At 42.7% G+C, this 14,628-nt stretch overlaps 2 protein-coding genes and 1 long non-coding RNA gene across 3 annotated transcripts; 2 read left to right on the forward strand and 1 right to left on the reverse strand.

Moving 5' to 3' along the window:
* Window positions 1-12: 12 nt before the first annotated feature.
* Window positions 13-4,779, reverse strand: LOC135341806 (uncharacterized). The gene is made up of 6 exons (XM_064538462.1): window positions 4,475-4,779; window positions 3,677-3,707; window positions 1,076-2,149; window positions 741-959; window positions 572-619; window positions 13-474 (listed from the first exon to the last, which is right to left on the reverse strand). Exons 1-6 carry the CDS (start codon window positions 4,538-4,540, stop codon window positions 218-220), a joined length of 1,695 nt encoding a protein of 564 aa, XP_064394532.1. The 5' UTR covers window positions 4,541-4,779; the 3' UTR covers window positions 13-217.
* A 1,286-nt stretch (window positions 4,780-6,065) lies between these two features.
* Window positions 6,066-9,409, forward strand: LOC135341255 (collagen alpha-2(I) chain-like). Its single transcript, XM_064537766.1, has 6 exons — window positions 6,066-6,357; window positions 6,488-6,598; window positions 7,662-7,764; window positions 8,113-8,945; window positions 9,004-9,328; window positions 9,381-9,409. The coding sequence occupies exons 1-6, from the start codon at window positions 6,274-6,276 to the stop codon at window positions 9,407-9,409; spliced, it is 1,485 nt and encodes a 494-aa protein (XP_064393836.1). The 5' UTR covers window positions 6,066-6,273.
* A 48-nt stretch (window positions 9,410-9,457) lies between these two features.
* Window positions 9,458-11,883, forward strand: LOC135340619 (uncharacterized). Its single transcript, XR_010396417.1, has 3 exons — window positions 9,458-9,566; window positions 9,660-9,716; window positions 9,817-11,883. It is a non-coding gene; the product is annotated as an uncharacterized LOC135340619 (long non-coding RNA).
* The last annotated feature ends 2,745 nt before the right edge of the window (window positions 11,884-14,628 follow it).

The raw sequence follows: 14,628 nt of genomic DNA on the forward strand, positions 1-14,628 counted from the left end.
ACTTTTCAATCATTAAATTTTTGACAAATAAAATAATGTTACATGTATAATTATACTGCATGTAAGCTGGTTTAAAAAACAACAAGATTGGGTACAGACACAAGGATAAAGTCCACTGCCTTTCTATGACACAAAATAAGTGGTATTTTTGCTGCTTGTCGACTAAAATAATTATATAGACAAAAAAACAATAACATGAAATGGACCTGGCTTTGTTCTATACGTCTTTCACGTCATCAAAGAACTTGTAGGTTGGGTTGACATACCCTGACTGCTTCATGACAGCAATCTTCTCCTGTTCAGAGAGCAGAGGTGTGTCTTTCTTTGTCGACTTTGGTCTGGAGAGCTTGAGTCTAGTGACGATGATGATGAGTACCACCAGCGTGATGGTGAGTAGAATACCCAGAGTGGCAAAGAAGTAAATAAAGAACATTGTCTTGAAGTCGTGCTTTTCATGATGCTCATGGGTGGGTTCTGAACAGGAGAGATTGAAAATTAATGTGTATTCAATATTAGGAAAGGAACTTTAATTACAGTGTATACAAGTACATCTATATAGGGAAGTACTCACCAGCCGTTGTGGTTATGCCATCAAACACAATGACCTCCTCCCCTGCACCTACAAAGAAACAACAAACAAATGAAGAATCTTGCTGTACAAATTGACCAACTACACGCCCTACACTCATTCTTGGAGCTGACCACTAACATAACTGTGTACACTATAGTTGGCTGCATACCTGCTGCATCAATCTTTATTCCATTAGCATCAGCATCAATCTGCACATCAACGCCAGGCAGGTCAAGGTCAATGCTTAATCCCGGATCACTACTCTCCTCCAACTTTGATTGGCTTCTCAACTGCTGAGGTTTGTTTTTCCCTTCGGCCGCTTCTTTCATTTTCTCTACTTTCTCATAGGCGTCTTTGCCAATGCCAGGATATTCTTGCTCTGCAGAGACTGTGCATACATTAATTACGGTTAATGTTTACATTCTTTCTGTCTGAAAATGAGGCTTCACATAAATCATACTTGTCAACATAAATACAATATACATGTATTTGCTAATGACTTACCTTTTGGTTCGTCCTTATCATTCATGGGAAGGATGACTGGTCCTGGCTCAAAAGAGTTCACGAACTCCTTCACTAGGTCAAGCTTTGGATCCTTTGTTGTTGTTGACTCTTTAGGTAGTTCCGTTGGCTCGGATGTGGTTGGAAGCTTAGATCGAGTGATTGGTGGTTTGCTAGGGTCAGTTTGTGGTGACGGCTTTGTCTCTTTCTCTATCTCCGTATATTTCACAGGGACAGTTGCGGTGGGTTTCTCTTCAGTTTTTTCAACTTTCTTTGGAGGGTTTGTATTCTCTCCTTTCCCACTAGCCTCATAGTTCTCATCTTCATCCCCTTCAAGATCCTCCGGGGGACTCTCTGCCTCGGGTGTTGTCGATGGTTTTGGCTCTATCACAATTACGTTCGTGGGTATTTCGTTGACAACTGGCTTCTCAGGCAACTGTACTATAACCTTCTCTTTGGGTTCCTGTGCCAGCTGCTCTGCTAGAGTGTTGAACTTAGTGATGAACTCAATCAGGATGATAACTTCGGTGCCGTAGCAAAGATCGTAGTACATACCAGCTCGCTCGAAATGCTCCCTCTTGTTATTCTTCTCCATATAAGTAATGCAAGAGCTGAGTCCATTCTGAAGCTGGCTCTGATATTCAGACATCTCAAATAACAGTTGAGAAAATCGTATTTTATCAACTTGAAGTTGTGTGGTGGCGTAATCCATGACCAGTTGAAGCCTGTCGTCCATGTAAAGCTTTATATCGTCATCGCAGCGAGTCTGCATACGACTCAGTTTACGGTAATGGTTCACTTCGATATCTTTGAACGCTTTCCGAAAATTCGCCTCGACGTCTTTCTTATTTTCAAAAGCTAGCTCTTCAAATTCAGGCTGATTTACAGTCTGCTTGGTCTGCTTGAAATATCGCGTCAATTTATCGAGTTTATCTATGAATTTCAACTCTTCTTTTTTGTTTAAAATTTCACATTTCATTCTTTCTTTGTGGATGTACTCGATGATTTCGTATCCAAACATTATTTCCATGTCGTCGTTTCCACTGGAGAAAGTCAAGAACTCAAGTGGGACCACATCTGTCAAAGTGTGTGGGGGAGGAATGGACACGATAATTATGGCATTGGATACTTGTGGTGGTTTGTAGAAACAAGGTACATGACGTATAGTGAATGCACTTAAGTAGCCTAAGCCAAGATATGTGGGAATCTAGGGCACGAGAAACTATGCAACATTGAGCACTTAAATTGTTGCATGCTTGTTATTGCAATTGATTGCTTGCAGCTATACACCGTAAAATGTCAATATAGTCACAGTGAAATGCAGCAGCTTGTAGACTACAATGGAAGGTTTATTGTGAGGCTATACAGACAAAGCGGTACTCAGTTTTGACAACAGAGCCCCTAAACACAGCACTTAGCAATCCCTTGTGTAAGCTGTTGCTACACTATTGTCAAGTGGACCTGCGCCTCTATCAAAGCTGCCTCTATCAAAGCCACCTCTTGAGCCCAAACCACAAATTAACGGCTATAGCGTATAAGGTGTTAGCAAAGCACAAGCTACGTTAGTGAATAAAAGTGGCTCGATCACACAAACAAATCAAGTAATACCAGAGATATTTGCAAGTGACGCTCCCATCAATGTTTACATAGCTGCTTCATTAGTTCATTAGTTCATCTTCGGTAATTGTGACTAGAAGGATATGTTAATAGCATAGCAGTGTCTAGAAACTTAACGTTGAGATTTATTAGGAATGCATGATACACTTAGCTGCCGACTAATTGTATGGTTTATAAAATGCTTCCCTCAATACTACAATCTAAGTGGTAGAGTGGGTGGAAGACACATCTTCTGTCTTGTGATGATATGACATTCCAATCAGACCAGGAAAGGTCAACTGGTACAATGCAAAGCTTAATGAGGAATAATGAATTCGATATATTTTTCGTTGTACACACATCATTTCAGTTAATAATTTTGCTGAATGAAATCTACTTAATGAGTGTTGCACAACACTGAGTCTATAGGCAGCAGAGATACTATACTTGGGATCAAACAACAGATGAATACAGCTACCACCTTTCTCTTGCAATTAAAATCATAACCAAGACTTCAGAGAATTCCACCTGGAAGCTACCCGCTATATATTCATGAACTGACATTGCACCCGAACACGTGGGAAACACTCCCTCTAGTCAATGAATTGCAGTGCACATCAACTGACACAAGACTAACTCAGTCAAAGGGTCTCCATTATATGGCTATAACAATACTGTCCTTATACTCTAGCTTATTCAAAGAAACGATGCCTAATGGTGGGTTAATTGTAATTGCCTCGCGCCTAATTGGCCTCCTTCTCAGGTTACACAGCATGCATGTATAAACATAATAGTATTGCACTGAAACGACACATCCACAAGTGTATAGACTAGTGCCAATGTGACGGCATGCGAATTACAGAGAGCAATAATAAATTTGAGCAAGTTCCACCTAACAACCTGAACTTGGCAGTTTTCAGCACATTAGCAGTAGGTCTAGTATGTAGCAGCAATCGTCACTCTCTCTTTATGAACTTATAGAAATCTTATGATCACACCATAACTCACTTGTATCATACTTTTCTTCGAACCTCGCTTCCTGTAGAAAAAAGTAAATGCAGATATAAATGTCATGACTGCAGTGGGTTCAAACATATCTGCGTGTGGTAAACCTAAGAATGCGTTTGAATATTTGAGGTACAATTAAGAGGGCATGTAGATTATTATGGACTACATTCACTTTTGGACCAAATAAGTTAATAGTGTTGGCCCAAATGAAGGATGGCTTTGTCTCTGTGAGCACTATTTACTAGACTAGACTAGTGTGCAGGTTACCATGAGAGCAAAACGAGCATCAACAGTCTAAAGGTATAGACAACTAACACAATAAGTGTGCAGGTTACCGTGAGAGGTTACCATGAGAGCAAAACGAGCATCAACATGCAGCTTAGAGGTATAGACAACTCTAACAATGCCACGTTGTTCCTTGCAGCTTCAATAAACATTGACAGTAAACAAATGGCTTGTGGTGGTTTATATGCTGGTAAACTTGGCAAAAAACGTGCCAATATATGATTGTAGTGCAGAGACATGAATCAAGCAGACACACGCTGACAATGCTATCAGCATTCCTGAACACTCCACAATACACACAGAAGCCAAGGTTGTGGTTAAGTTTGGCCTTTGCAGAACAATTAATAGGTCTATGCAATGTAAAATTAACCGTGCAGTCTGTTATATATACAGTGTAGGAAACATGAGCTAGTTGGCGGGTAGATATTCGATTGTCTATATTGAATGGAGTTGACATCTCATGTTTCGTAGAACAACAAACATAAATCTATCCAGTATCTTCCAGATACTCACCGCTTCTCCATGAGCAGTAGCCAGTAGAATACTGAAGAGTACTAGGAGAGATCCTAGTCTGAGCATCTTGCAGTGAGACTGAACCCTTTGACTGCTTGCAAACTTGCTGTGTGTTGCTTTAAAAAATTGGTCTGAGGTCACACTGCACTGAGTGAATGCAACAACAGTCCTGCAGTTGCGATCTAGCTTGGTGGGCTTATTATATGCTGTACTACTCTTTCTCACTTAGATATATGCTGCACTTTCTCACTTAGTAGCTAGTTCTCAGGGACTAGTACTATGTATGTATGTGACAGCCTAGTGTGGCGTCACGCCCATCTTTGTCTAAATTGCAGAACTCGACTGGAGACCACTCCCTTTTTGTTGTTGGCCTGATTGGGTAATGAATATAATTATTACCGGTTTATGTTTGCATTTGCAATGCAGGATTCCACTAATTGTAGCAATAGCTGCTTATCATTTTTATGACATGTTCCATCAGATTTTGCTTATTAATGGGGGTACGTGTGCAACCTAGGTAACCATACTACACCCTTATACCTAGGCTTACTGAGTATATGATGAGTTCTGTTCACTTCAGTCAATGGAGGGTGTTCAACTTGTCCCACTTGGGTAGAAATGCTAGGCCAGCTATGGAGAGGGTACAGGCTAGGGAGGCTCATCTCTACCATCTGAGGGACACAGTGTGGAGGAACCTAGCTGGTACTGATATTCAATTGCTCAGTGGGAGCACATGATCCATAATGAACTTCAGGAAAGACAGGTAAGGGAGTGCATGGAGATGCTTTCATGGCTGTGTATAAGTTGACAATGTTGTAGTACTTACTGATTGGTGGTGGTTGACATAATGAGCAGCTGCTCTGCCATGGTGCTTATATATCACTCAGTGTGCGTGGTGACGGTGTGTGTGTGTGTGTGTGTGTGTGTGTGCGTGTGCGTGTGCGTGTGTGTGTGTGTGTGTGTGTGTGTGTGTGTGTGTGTGTGTGTGTGTGTGTGTGTGTGTGTGTGTGTGTGTTGTGCACCATTAGCATTGGTTTTGGCTTGTGTGCATTGCTTTAAACAACCTGTCTCCTTACTAGAGTAGGGATGTGTATATTAGGGTAGTCATCTTTACTGAATAGATTGTAAATAGAAGTTGTAGTCTGGCCCCTGATATAATTATATGCTGCAGGAGGTGCGCTCTGCCGGATTGCCAATGCACATGCATATAATCATGCCACCAACTCGGATTAATTTGGCAGGCAGAATTATCATACATGTATAATAATTATGTCAGTTATTATACTATAGTCTAGAGGATATATTCAATGAAGGGGAGGTGGGCGTGGGACGAGGCTACTTAAGGGGATCTATAGATAGCAGCCTGCAGACATGTGAAAGTGCTTTTTATATGATATGTTAGAGTAGTAAATGGATAGTACAGCTTAATGTTTAAATGTAGAACTACTCAAGATAAGTAAAACCTGTTTTCCAGGTTGCACTTGCAATATTCAATGAATCTCATCTTGTGCTGTGCATTCTGATTGGTCCCTGGAGAAGGTATATAAAGGATATGCACATTACCATTCTTTAGTTCATATCTCAAGATTGTTCTAGATTCACCGAAAGGTTTCCAAGTTTGTTCCGCAAGGTTTCATCCAAGTTCACTACTCTCACTCAGTTCTCTGATTGAAGCTCTACCAGCTATATCTAATCTCAACCCAACCAGCTACATCTCATCTCACCTCAACCAGCTACATCGCTCAACTCAACCAACTCACCACTCACCACTCACTCACCACTCGATCTACTGTGTCCTGATGGCGGCTCGGCGACAGCCTGCTATGCCACCACCACTGTGTCTGCCCCGGCAGCAGTTGACATACGACCGCCACAACAACCCAGTAAGATTTTAAACTACTATTAACTTAATCACACATGCATGTACAATATAATTATTGGCAATGCATAAGCTTATAATAATGCTGATGGCATGCAGGACACTCATTTACTTGGTATATTTATTTGGTGCAGATTCTCACCAAGAAGATGGTAGTGGCTGTCCTGCAATGTTCTAAGCGCCGGCAGATTAATGCTAAACTGTACTGTCTGCAGTGTTATATGAATGCGGCAGGACGAGTTAACGTAAGTATAATAATGCAGATACACCTAGTTATAATAATGTATATATACACAGTAAAATCTTAATTACTGTCAGTACAATTATTGTGCCATGGGACAGTGTGTTTGTCAGAGCATTACTTACTGTTGCATATAGTTAATGGGCTTGTAATTGAACATTCATTTTTGTAGTTCACATCTACGAAATCCGCGAAAATATTGAATTACCCGGTTTACAGTGTTTTCTTAGATAGGTTTACAGTGTTTTCTTAGATATTTATTTCTCTGATTTCACGTTTATTATTACGAATTTAATTTTACATTGTACATTAATTTTACCTTATAAGGCTATAATAACAATAGGAAGATAACGTTTTATGGCATTAATTTAGCTGTCACAATATCAACATTATTGTAATTATTATTACTAAGGGCGTATGTATACGTCTTTGCTATTACCCCTAACAAATTTTGCGCTTGCTAATAAAGTGAATGTCACGCGTCATATTTATGCATCATTTTTAGGTACACATGCGCAAGCGAGGTATATGGTAGTGTGTTTGTGTGTCTGTGTGTGTGTAGGCTGTAGACATTTTTAGGTGCACATGCGCAAGCGAGGTATACGGTAGTGTGTTTGTGTGTCTGTCTGTGTGTAGACTGCTCAAGGATGAATCAAGTGCAAGTAAGAGTTTCTATAGGCTTCTAGTCATGTTTACTTGGATTCTAATTCGTGGATTTGCAAAATAATACTTCGTTCTCGAGTTATGCCTACTTGGAATGCCTTTTCAGAAGAGCACGTAGCCAAACTTGTTTACCGAGTGTTGCTACTCTACTTCTATAGTAGTTAGCTCTGCACTAGAACGCTAGCTATTGGTAGCTGCAAGAGTGAGAAGAGAGAATCATGGTCGATCATTACCCACTCTCTGAGTTTTTGCATGCAGCAAAATTAAATTGTTTATCATGCTATTAGTAGCTTTATGTTATGTAGCTTTGGCATCTCCACCGAGCTTTCATTTTTTCTGAAGTGACAAAAGAAATCTAATTAAAGTTTTTCATAGCTGACATGCACACTTCTTTCTATACACAGATGGTGTTCTCTTGGAAGGGGGAGGATGTCCCAGTTTGGGATTATAAGGATCACTGCGCCCGTGAGGCGACCCGGTACATGAAGCACGTTCAAGACGACCATCGTAAGCATCATACTTTAATAATTGTACAAAAGCATAATAAATAGTTTATATGCCGTATAACGGGAAGTTTTTGTGTGCAAATATTTTTCGTTTTTCGAGGGCAGAGCAGTTAATGCGAATTAAAACTGGGATAAACTACCACACACTGGCATTTCACTATTGGTGGGTGTGGTTTCCTGGCATTGAAACTCACAAAGTTTTCTGCTGAAGAAACTTGAGCCAAAAAACAATAATTTGCACCTACTTTCCTGCTATACAACGTATATATACAAGATGGTAAATCAAAGCTTTTTAATTTAAATATTGATGCACGTTCAAGGTTGCTAATGCCCCATTTTATTTCTGCAGGCCCACTCCATCCCAATCCACTGAATGTGAGGTTCCTCGCCTGGCAACTGCGGGACTTAGGTTTCTGTCGGTGGAATAGAAATAGGGTATTCCCTCCAGCTCCCATCATTCCACCTGCCCCAGTTCGGCATGCTAGAAGAGGCCCCATTGGTCCTCAGGGTCCAATAGGTCCAATAGGTCCAATAGGTCCAATAGGTCCAATAGGGCCAATAGCTATAGGGCCAATCGGTCCACAGGGCCATCAAGGTGCCCAAGGAGACCAAGGCCCACAAGGAGAGCAAGGCGAGCAAGGAGCACAAGGTCCACCTGGTGCCCAAGGCTCACAGGGGCCCCAAGGCCCACCAGGAGGAGGAGGAGCCCCACCTGGAGGAGGAGGAGGCCCACCAGGAGGAGGCGGAGGCCCACCAGGAGGAGGAGGAGGCGGAGGAGGCCTAAGTCTTCTACGGGGCCCACAAGGCCCACAGGGTAATGATGGTGAGCAAGGTATGCAGGGCCCACCAGGCATCAATGGTGATCGCGGTCCTAGAGGCGCTCCAGGATTACCTGGAGCGGTGGGACGAACAGCACCCAGTATTGTAGGACCACGTGGAAACCGTGGTCCACAAGGACACAATGGAGCAAGAGGTCTCCAAGGTCCACCGGGACAGCAAGGTCTCCAAGGTCTCCGAGGACCACCTGGCCAAGATGGACCGTATGGACCAACTGGAGCTACGGGACAAAAAGGCGACAGGGGGAAGCTCGGTGCCAAAGGTGAGAGAGGTCTAGATGGTCCGAGAGGGATGAGAGGAGAGAAAGGAGAAGATGGAGATGGCGAAGATTCCAAGCAAAAGATAGTAAGTTTCTAATGCATTAGTCGATTATTTTTCACCGATTGTTTTCCTCTTCTTGCAGTATCTGTTGACTGTGGTGGTGAGGGAGTTAATGAAGACTCAACCGCTGCCTTTGTCAGTTACCCTGACTAATGCCTTGGTCGCTCTAGGAGTTATGGACGACCAGGGAGATAGGCAGCAAAAACAAACTGCCCCTCTCCGTCGATCCGTGGTGTCGGGATCCTACCCACCTCGGTCGGCAGGTGGGGGTACAAGTCGAGATGGATGTGGTGTTAGTGGGGGAGGTGGGACGAGTGGGAGTGGTGGTGGTAGCGGGGGCGGTGGGACTAGTGGTGGTGGGAGTGGTGGTGGTGGGACTGGGACTAGGGGTGGTGGGACTAGTGGTGGTGTGACTGGGACTAGTGGTGGTGGGACTAGTGGTGGTGTGACTGGGACTAGGGGTGGTGGTGGGACTAGTGGTGGTGTGACTAGGGGTGGCGGAACAAGTGGTGGCGGGGGTGGTGGGACTAGTGGTGGTGTGACTAGGGGTGGCAGAACAAGTGGTGGCGGGGGTGGTGTGACGGATAGTGGTGGCTCAAGTGGAGAGGAGGAGGGTCTCCCACAACTGGATGGATCAATCGACATGTGAGTCAATGACTTCAGTTTTGTGTACATCATACATACCTTGCATGCATGCTGCCAACTTTAAGTTTATCTGTATATCTGTTCCACACACAGAAATTATAATCGACGTAAAAGGAAAGCATGCAGTATGAGAAGTATTAATAAAAAAAGGTGAGTAAATGCATTAATAACATTGTTTCCACAACAAAATATGTCGCCAAATTAATAAATAAGAATTTAATTATCTCTTTCTTTTCTTCCACGTGCACAGAAGAACTATATGAATCCCTGTTTTCGACCCATGAAGGGACACACAAGGCAGTGCTCGACATTGGTTGATCAGGTTTTGTTGATGGGTAGGGGAAGGTTGGATCATAACGATAAGGGTGGTAGGCGGGTAGGGGGAAGATGGCTGTTGTGAGCATATGGGTCCCAGACAAATTAATTTCCTTTTCTTATAATTATAATTATAATTTAATAAAACATAGGCATAGACCACACGCAAAATAATTACTCCGAACATATCGCTAGCGCCAATTATAATTCGAGTTAAGGCAGACCATGTGCAAAAATGAATGCATAAATTATAACGTTGTTAATCTATCACTTAACGCTTATAACCATCATGTGTTCATCCCCTCATGCTTCAATTGTTCACTTTTTGTGTGCATATCACCATTTTTTTCCCCGTCTGTTGTAATCCTCTTCTACTTGACGAGCAAGTTCAGGCTGATGGAACTCTCAATTGCAAACTGTGACATGTGGATCAACACAACACTTAGGCCATCATAACTACCAAAATCATCATAGCTGAACTGAACTCTGGTCAACAATTCTGCCCTCTATTCTGGTGGATAAAGTATGCTATCGCTAATCTCGATGCCAATGAACTGCCCTCTATTCTGGTGGATGAAGTATGCCATCGCTAATCTCGATGCCAATGAACTGCCCTCCATCTGGTGGATGAAGTATGCCATCGCTAATCTCGATGCCAATGACCTGCCCTCTATCTGGTGGATAAAGTATGCCATCGCTAATCTCGACGCCAATGAACTGCCCTCTATTAAGTATGCCATCGCTAACCTCAATGCCAATGACCTCTATTCTGGTGGATAAAGTATGCCATCACTAATCTCGATGCCAATGAAGTCTGCCCTCTATTCTGGTGGATAAAGTATGCCATCACTAATCTCAATGCCAATGAAGTCTGCCCTCTATTCTGGTGGATAAAGTATGCCATCGCTAATCTCGATGCCAATGAACTGCCCTCTATTCTGGTGGATAAAGTATGCCATCGCTAATCTCAATGCCAATGACCTCTATTCTGGTGGATAAAGTATGCCATCGCTAATCTCGATGCCAATGAAGTCTGCCCTCTATTCTGGTGGATAAAGTATGCCATTGCTAATCTCGATGCCAATGAAGTCTGCCATCTATTCTGGTGGATAAAGTATGCCATCGCTAATCTCGATGCCAATGATCTGCCCTCTATCTGCTGGATAAAGTATGCCATCGGTAATCTCAATGCCAATGACCTGCCCTCTATCTGGTGGATAAAGTATGCCATCGCTGCCAATGAACTGCCAATGCCAATGACCTCTATTCTGGTGGATAAAGTATGCCATCACTAATCTCAATGCCAATGACCTGCCCTCTATCTGGTGGATAAAGTATGCCATCTGCTAATCTCAATGCCATCGCTAATCTCGATGCCAATGAAGTCTTCCCTCTATTCTGGTGGATAAAGTATGCCATCGCTAATCTCAATGCCAATGAAGTGCCCTCTAATTCTGGTGGATAAAGTATGCCATCACTAATCTCGATGCCAATGAACTGCCCTCTATTCTGGTGGATAAAGTATGCCATCGCTAATCTCAATGCCAATGAAGTCTACCCTCTATTCTGGTGGATGAAGTATGCCATCGCTAATCTCGATGCCAATGAACTGCCCTCTATTCTGGTGGATAAAGTATGCCATCGCTAATCTCGATGCCAATGAACTGCCCTCTATTCTGGTGGATGAAGTATGCCATCGCTAATCTCGATGCCAATGAACTGCCCTCTATTCTGGTGGATGAAGTATGCCATCGCTAATCTCGATGCCAATGAACTGCCCTCTATTCTGGTGGATGAAGTATGCCATCGCTAATCTCGATGCCAATGAACTGCCCTCTATTCTGGTGGATGAAGTATGCCATCGCTAATCTCGATGCCAATGAAGTCTACCGTCTATTCTGGTGGATAAAGTATGCCATCGCTAATCTCGATGCCAATGAACTGCCCTCTATTCTGGTGGATAAAATATGCCATCGCTAATCTCGATGCCAATGAACTGCCCTCTATTCTGGTGGATAAAGTATGCCATCGCTAATCTCGATGCCAATGAACTGCCCTCTATTCTGGTGGATAAAGTATGCCATCGCTAATCTCGATGCCAATGAACTGCCCTCTATTCTGGTGGATAAAGTATGCCATCGCTAATCTCGATGCCAATGAAGTCTACCCTCTATTCTGGTGGATAAAGTATGCCATCGCTAATCTCGATGCCAATGAAGTCTACCCTCTATTCTGGTGGATAAAGTATGCCATCGCTAATCTCGATGCCAATGAACTGCCCTCTATTCTGGTGGATAAAGTATGCCATCGCTAATCTCGATGCCAATGAACTGCCCTCTATTCTGGTGGATGAAGTATACCATCGCTAATCTCGATGCCAATGAAGTCTACCCTCTATTCTGGTGGATAAAGTATGCCATCGCTAATCTCGATGCCAATGAACTGCCCTCTATTCTGGTGGATAAAGTATGCCATCGCTAATCTCGATGCCAATGAACTGCCCTCTATTCTGGTGGATAAAGTATGCCATCGCTAATCTCGATGCCAATGAACTGCCCTCTATTCTGGTGGATAAAGTATGCCATCGCTAATCTCGATGCCAATGAACTTCCCTCTTTTCTGGTGGATAAAGTGTGCCATCGCTAATCTCGATGCCAATGAAGTCTACCCTCTATTCTGGTGGATAAAGTATGCCATCGCTAATCTCGATGCCAATGAACTGCCCTCTATTCTGGTGGATAAAGTATGCCATCGCTAATCACGATGCCAATGAAGTCTGCCCTCTATTCTGGTGGATAAAGTATGCCATCGCTAATCTCGATGCCAATGAACTGCCCTCTATTCTGGTGGATAAAGTATGCCATCGCTAATCTCGATGCCAATGGAGTCTGCCCTCTATTCTGGTGGATAAAGTATGCCATCGCTAATCTCGATGCCAGTGAAGTCTACCCTCTATTCTGGTGGATAAAGTATGCCATCGCTAATCTCGATGCCAATGAACTGCCCTCTATTCTGGTGGATAAAGTATGCCATCGCTAATCTCGATGCCAATGAACTGCCCTCTATTCTGGTGGATAAAGTATGCCATTGCTAATCTCAATGCCAATGAAATCTACCCTCTATTCTGGTGGATAAAGTATGCCATTGCTAATCTCAATGCCAATGAAGTCTACCCTCTATTCTGGTGGATAAAGTATGCCATCGCTAATCTCAATGCCAATGACCTCTATTCTGGTGGATAAAGTATGCCATCGCTAATCTCGATGCCAATGAAGTCTACCCTCTATTCTGGTGGATAAAGTATGCCATTGCTAATCTCAATGCCAATGAAATCTACCCTCTATTCTGGTGGATAAAGTATGCCATCACTAATCTCGATGCCAATGAAGTCTGCCATCTATTCTGGTGGATAAAGTATGCCATCGCTAATCTCGATGCCAATGAACTGCCCTCTTATATATTCTGGTGGATAAAGTTATACCATGCATCGCTAATCTCAATGCCAATGACCTCTATTCTGGTGGATAAAGTATGCCATCGCTAATCTCGATGCCAATGAAGTCTGCCCTCTATTCTGGTGGATAAAGTATGCCATTGCTAATCTCGATGCCAATTAAGTATTCTGGTGGATAAAGTATGCCATCGCTAATCTCGATGCCAATGAAGTCTGCCCTCTATCCTGGTGGATAAAGTATGCCATCGCTTATCTCGATGCCAATGAAGTCTGCCCTCTATTCTGGTAGATAAAGTCTACAATGATCTCAAATTTTTTTTGAATGCCGTCCAATTTTTTTTCACTAATCTGAAGCCACACCTTCTCAATGAAGTCTGCCCACCACCTGGTGAATACTGTATGATGTCTCAATATATGATTTACTCATCATCATAATTATCATTTTCACCTTTCTGCCATCTACAATTTCAAAGCATAATGCATGTGGTCTGCCAAAAATAATTAATTGCCATAAAAATGTTTGCAAGCCGCCAAGTAGCATGATTAAGATGTTTGTGATTTCTGCCATTGTTATAAGACTATTATGATGCCCTGTCCAAACTGTGAGACAGCCCTATCTGGATGGCTCTCTTCGAACTGTGGACTCCTATCTCCTCTATCTGAACTGTGAACAGCTCTCTCCTATCCGAACTGCTTTCTCCAAACTGGTAAGACGGCCCCTGTAAGATGGCTAGCAACCATCAGCCCCACAGCTGGAAGATGTCAACGTTGACCAGTCCCATGCACTCATGGCTCTAGAAAAAATGGCTTGTGTTACTCTGCCGCCATCTTGTCAACCAAGTCTTCTCTACACCTGGTCGATAAAATAAAGCGTGCCGTTTCATATTTGATGATGGCTTATTCTTCATTTTCACCTTTTGCCATCTACTAAAACAAAGCATAATGCGTGCGTGTGGTCTGCCAAAACTAAAAAAACTAAATTAGCAAGCATGGTGAACTTTGTTGCCTATTATGATGGCTTGCGTCTCTTTGCCTTGGACTGCTTCCTTCTCTGGATAACTGTTATAATGTCCTCCCCTTTTTCCTTGGAGAATCACAAACTGTTAAGATGGCCTTCTTCTTGCCGCCTTGGATGGCCTACTTCGCTGCCCATGAACCCAACAAATGACCCAAAACAGTGTTTTCCTTATTTTTTCCCAAACAACTTTTTTCCCAACAAGCCCTAGGCTAAGCATAATTTATAATTTATAATGGTAGTGTAATTATAGGTGTTTAATTTATAATTGTTGCCGT

The sequence above is a fragment of the Halichondria panicea genome, chromosome 9 (assembly GCF_963675165.1).
Source record: "Halichondria panicea chromosome 9, odHalPani1.1, whole genome shotgun sequence".
NCBI lineage: Eukaryota > Metazoa > Porifera > Demospongiae > Suberitida > Halichondriidae > Halichondria > Halichondria panicea.

Coding starts and splice junctions, on each gene's coding strand:
- LOC135341806 (XM_064538462.1), bottom strand. CDS start 4,540: ATGCTCAGACTAGGATCTCTCCTAGTACTCTTCAGTATTCTACTGGCT. Junction 2,150..3,676: donor CGAAGAAAAGTATGATACAA/GTGAGTTATGGT, acceptor ACACTTTGACAG/ATGTGGTCCCACTTGAGTTC. Junction 960..1,075: donor TGATAAGGACGAACCAAAAG/GTAAGTCATTAG, acceptor ATGTATGCACAG/TCTCTGCAGAGCAAGAATAT.
- LOC135341255 (XM_064537766.1), top strand. CDS start 6,274: ATGGCGGCTCGGCGACAGCCTGCTATGCCACCACCACTGTGTCTGCCC. Junction 6,358..6,487: donor ACGACCGCCACAACAACCCA/GTAAGATTTTAA, acceptor TATTTGGTGCAG/ATTCTCACCAAGAAGATGGT. Junction 8,946..9,003: donor AAGATTCCAAGCAAAAGATA/GTAAGTTTCTAA, acceptor CTCTTCTTGCAG/TATCTGTTGACTGTGGTGGT.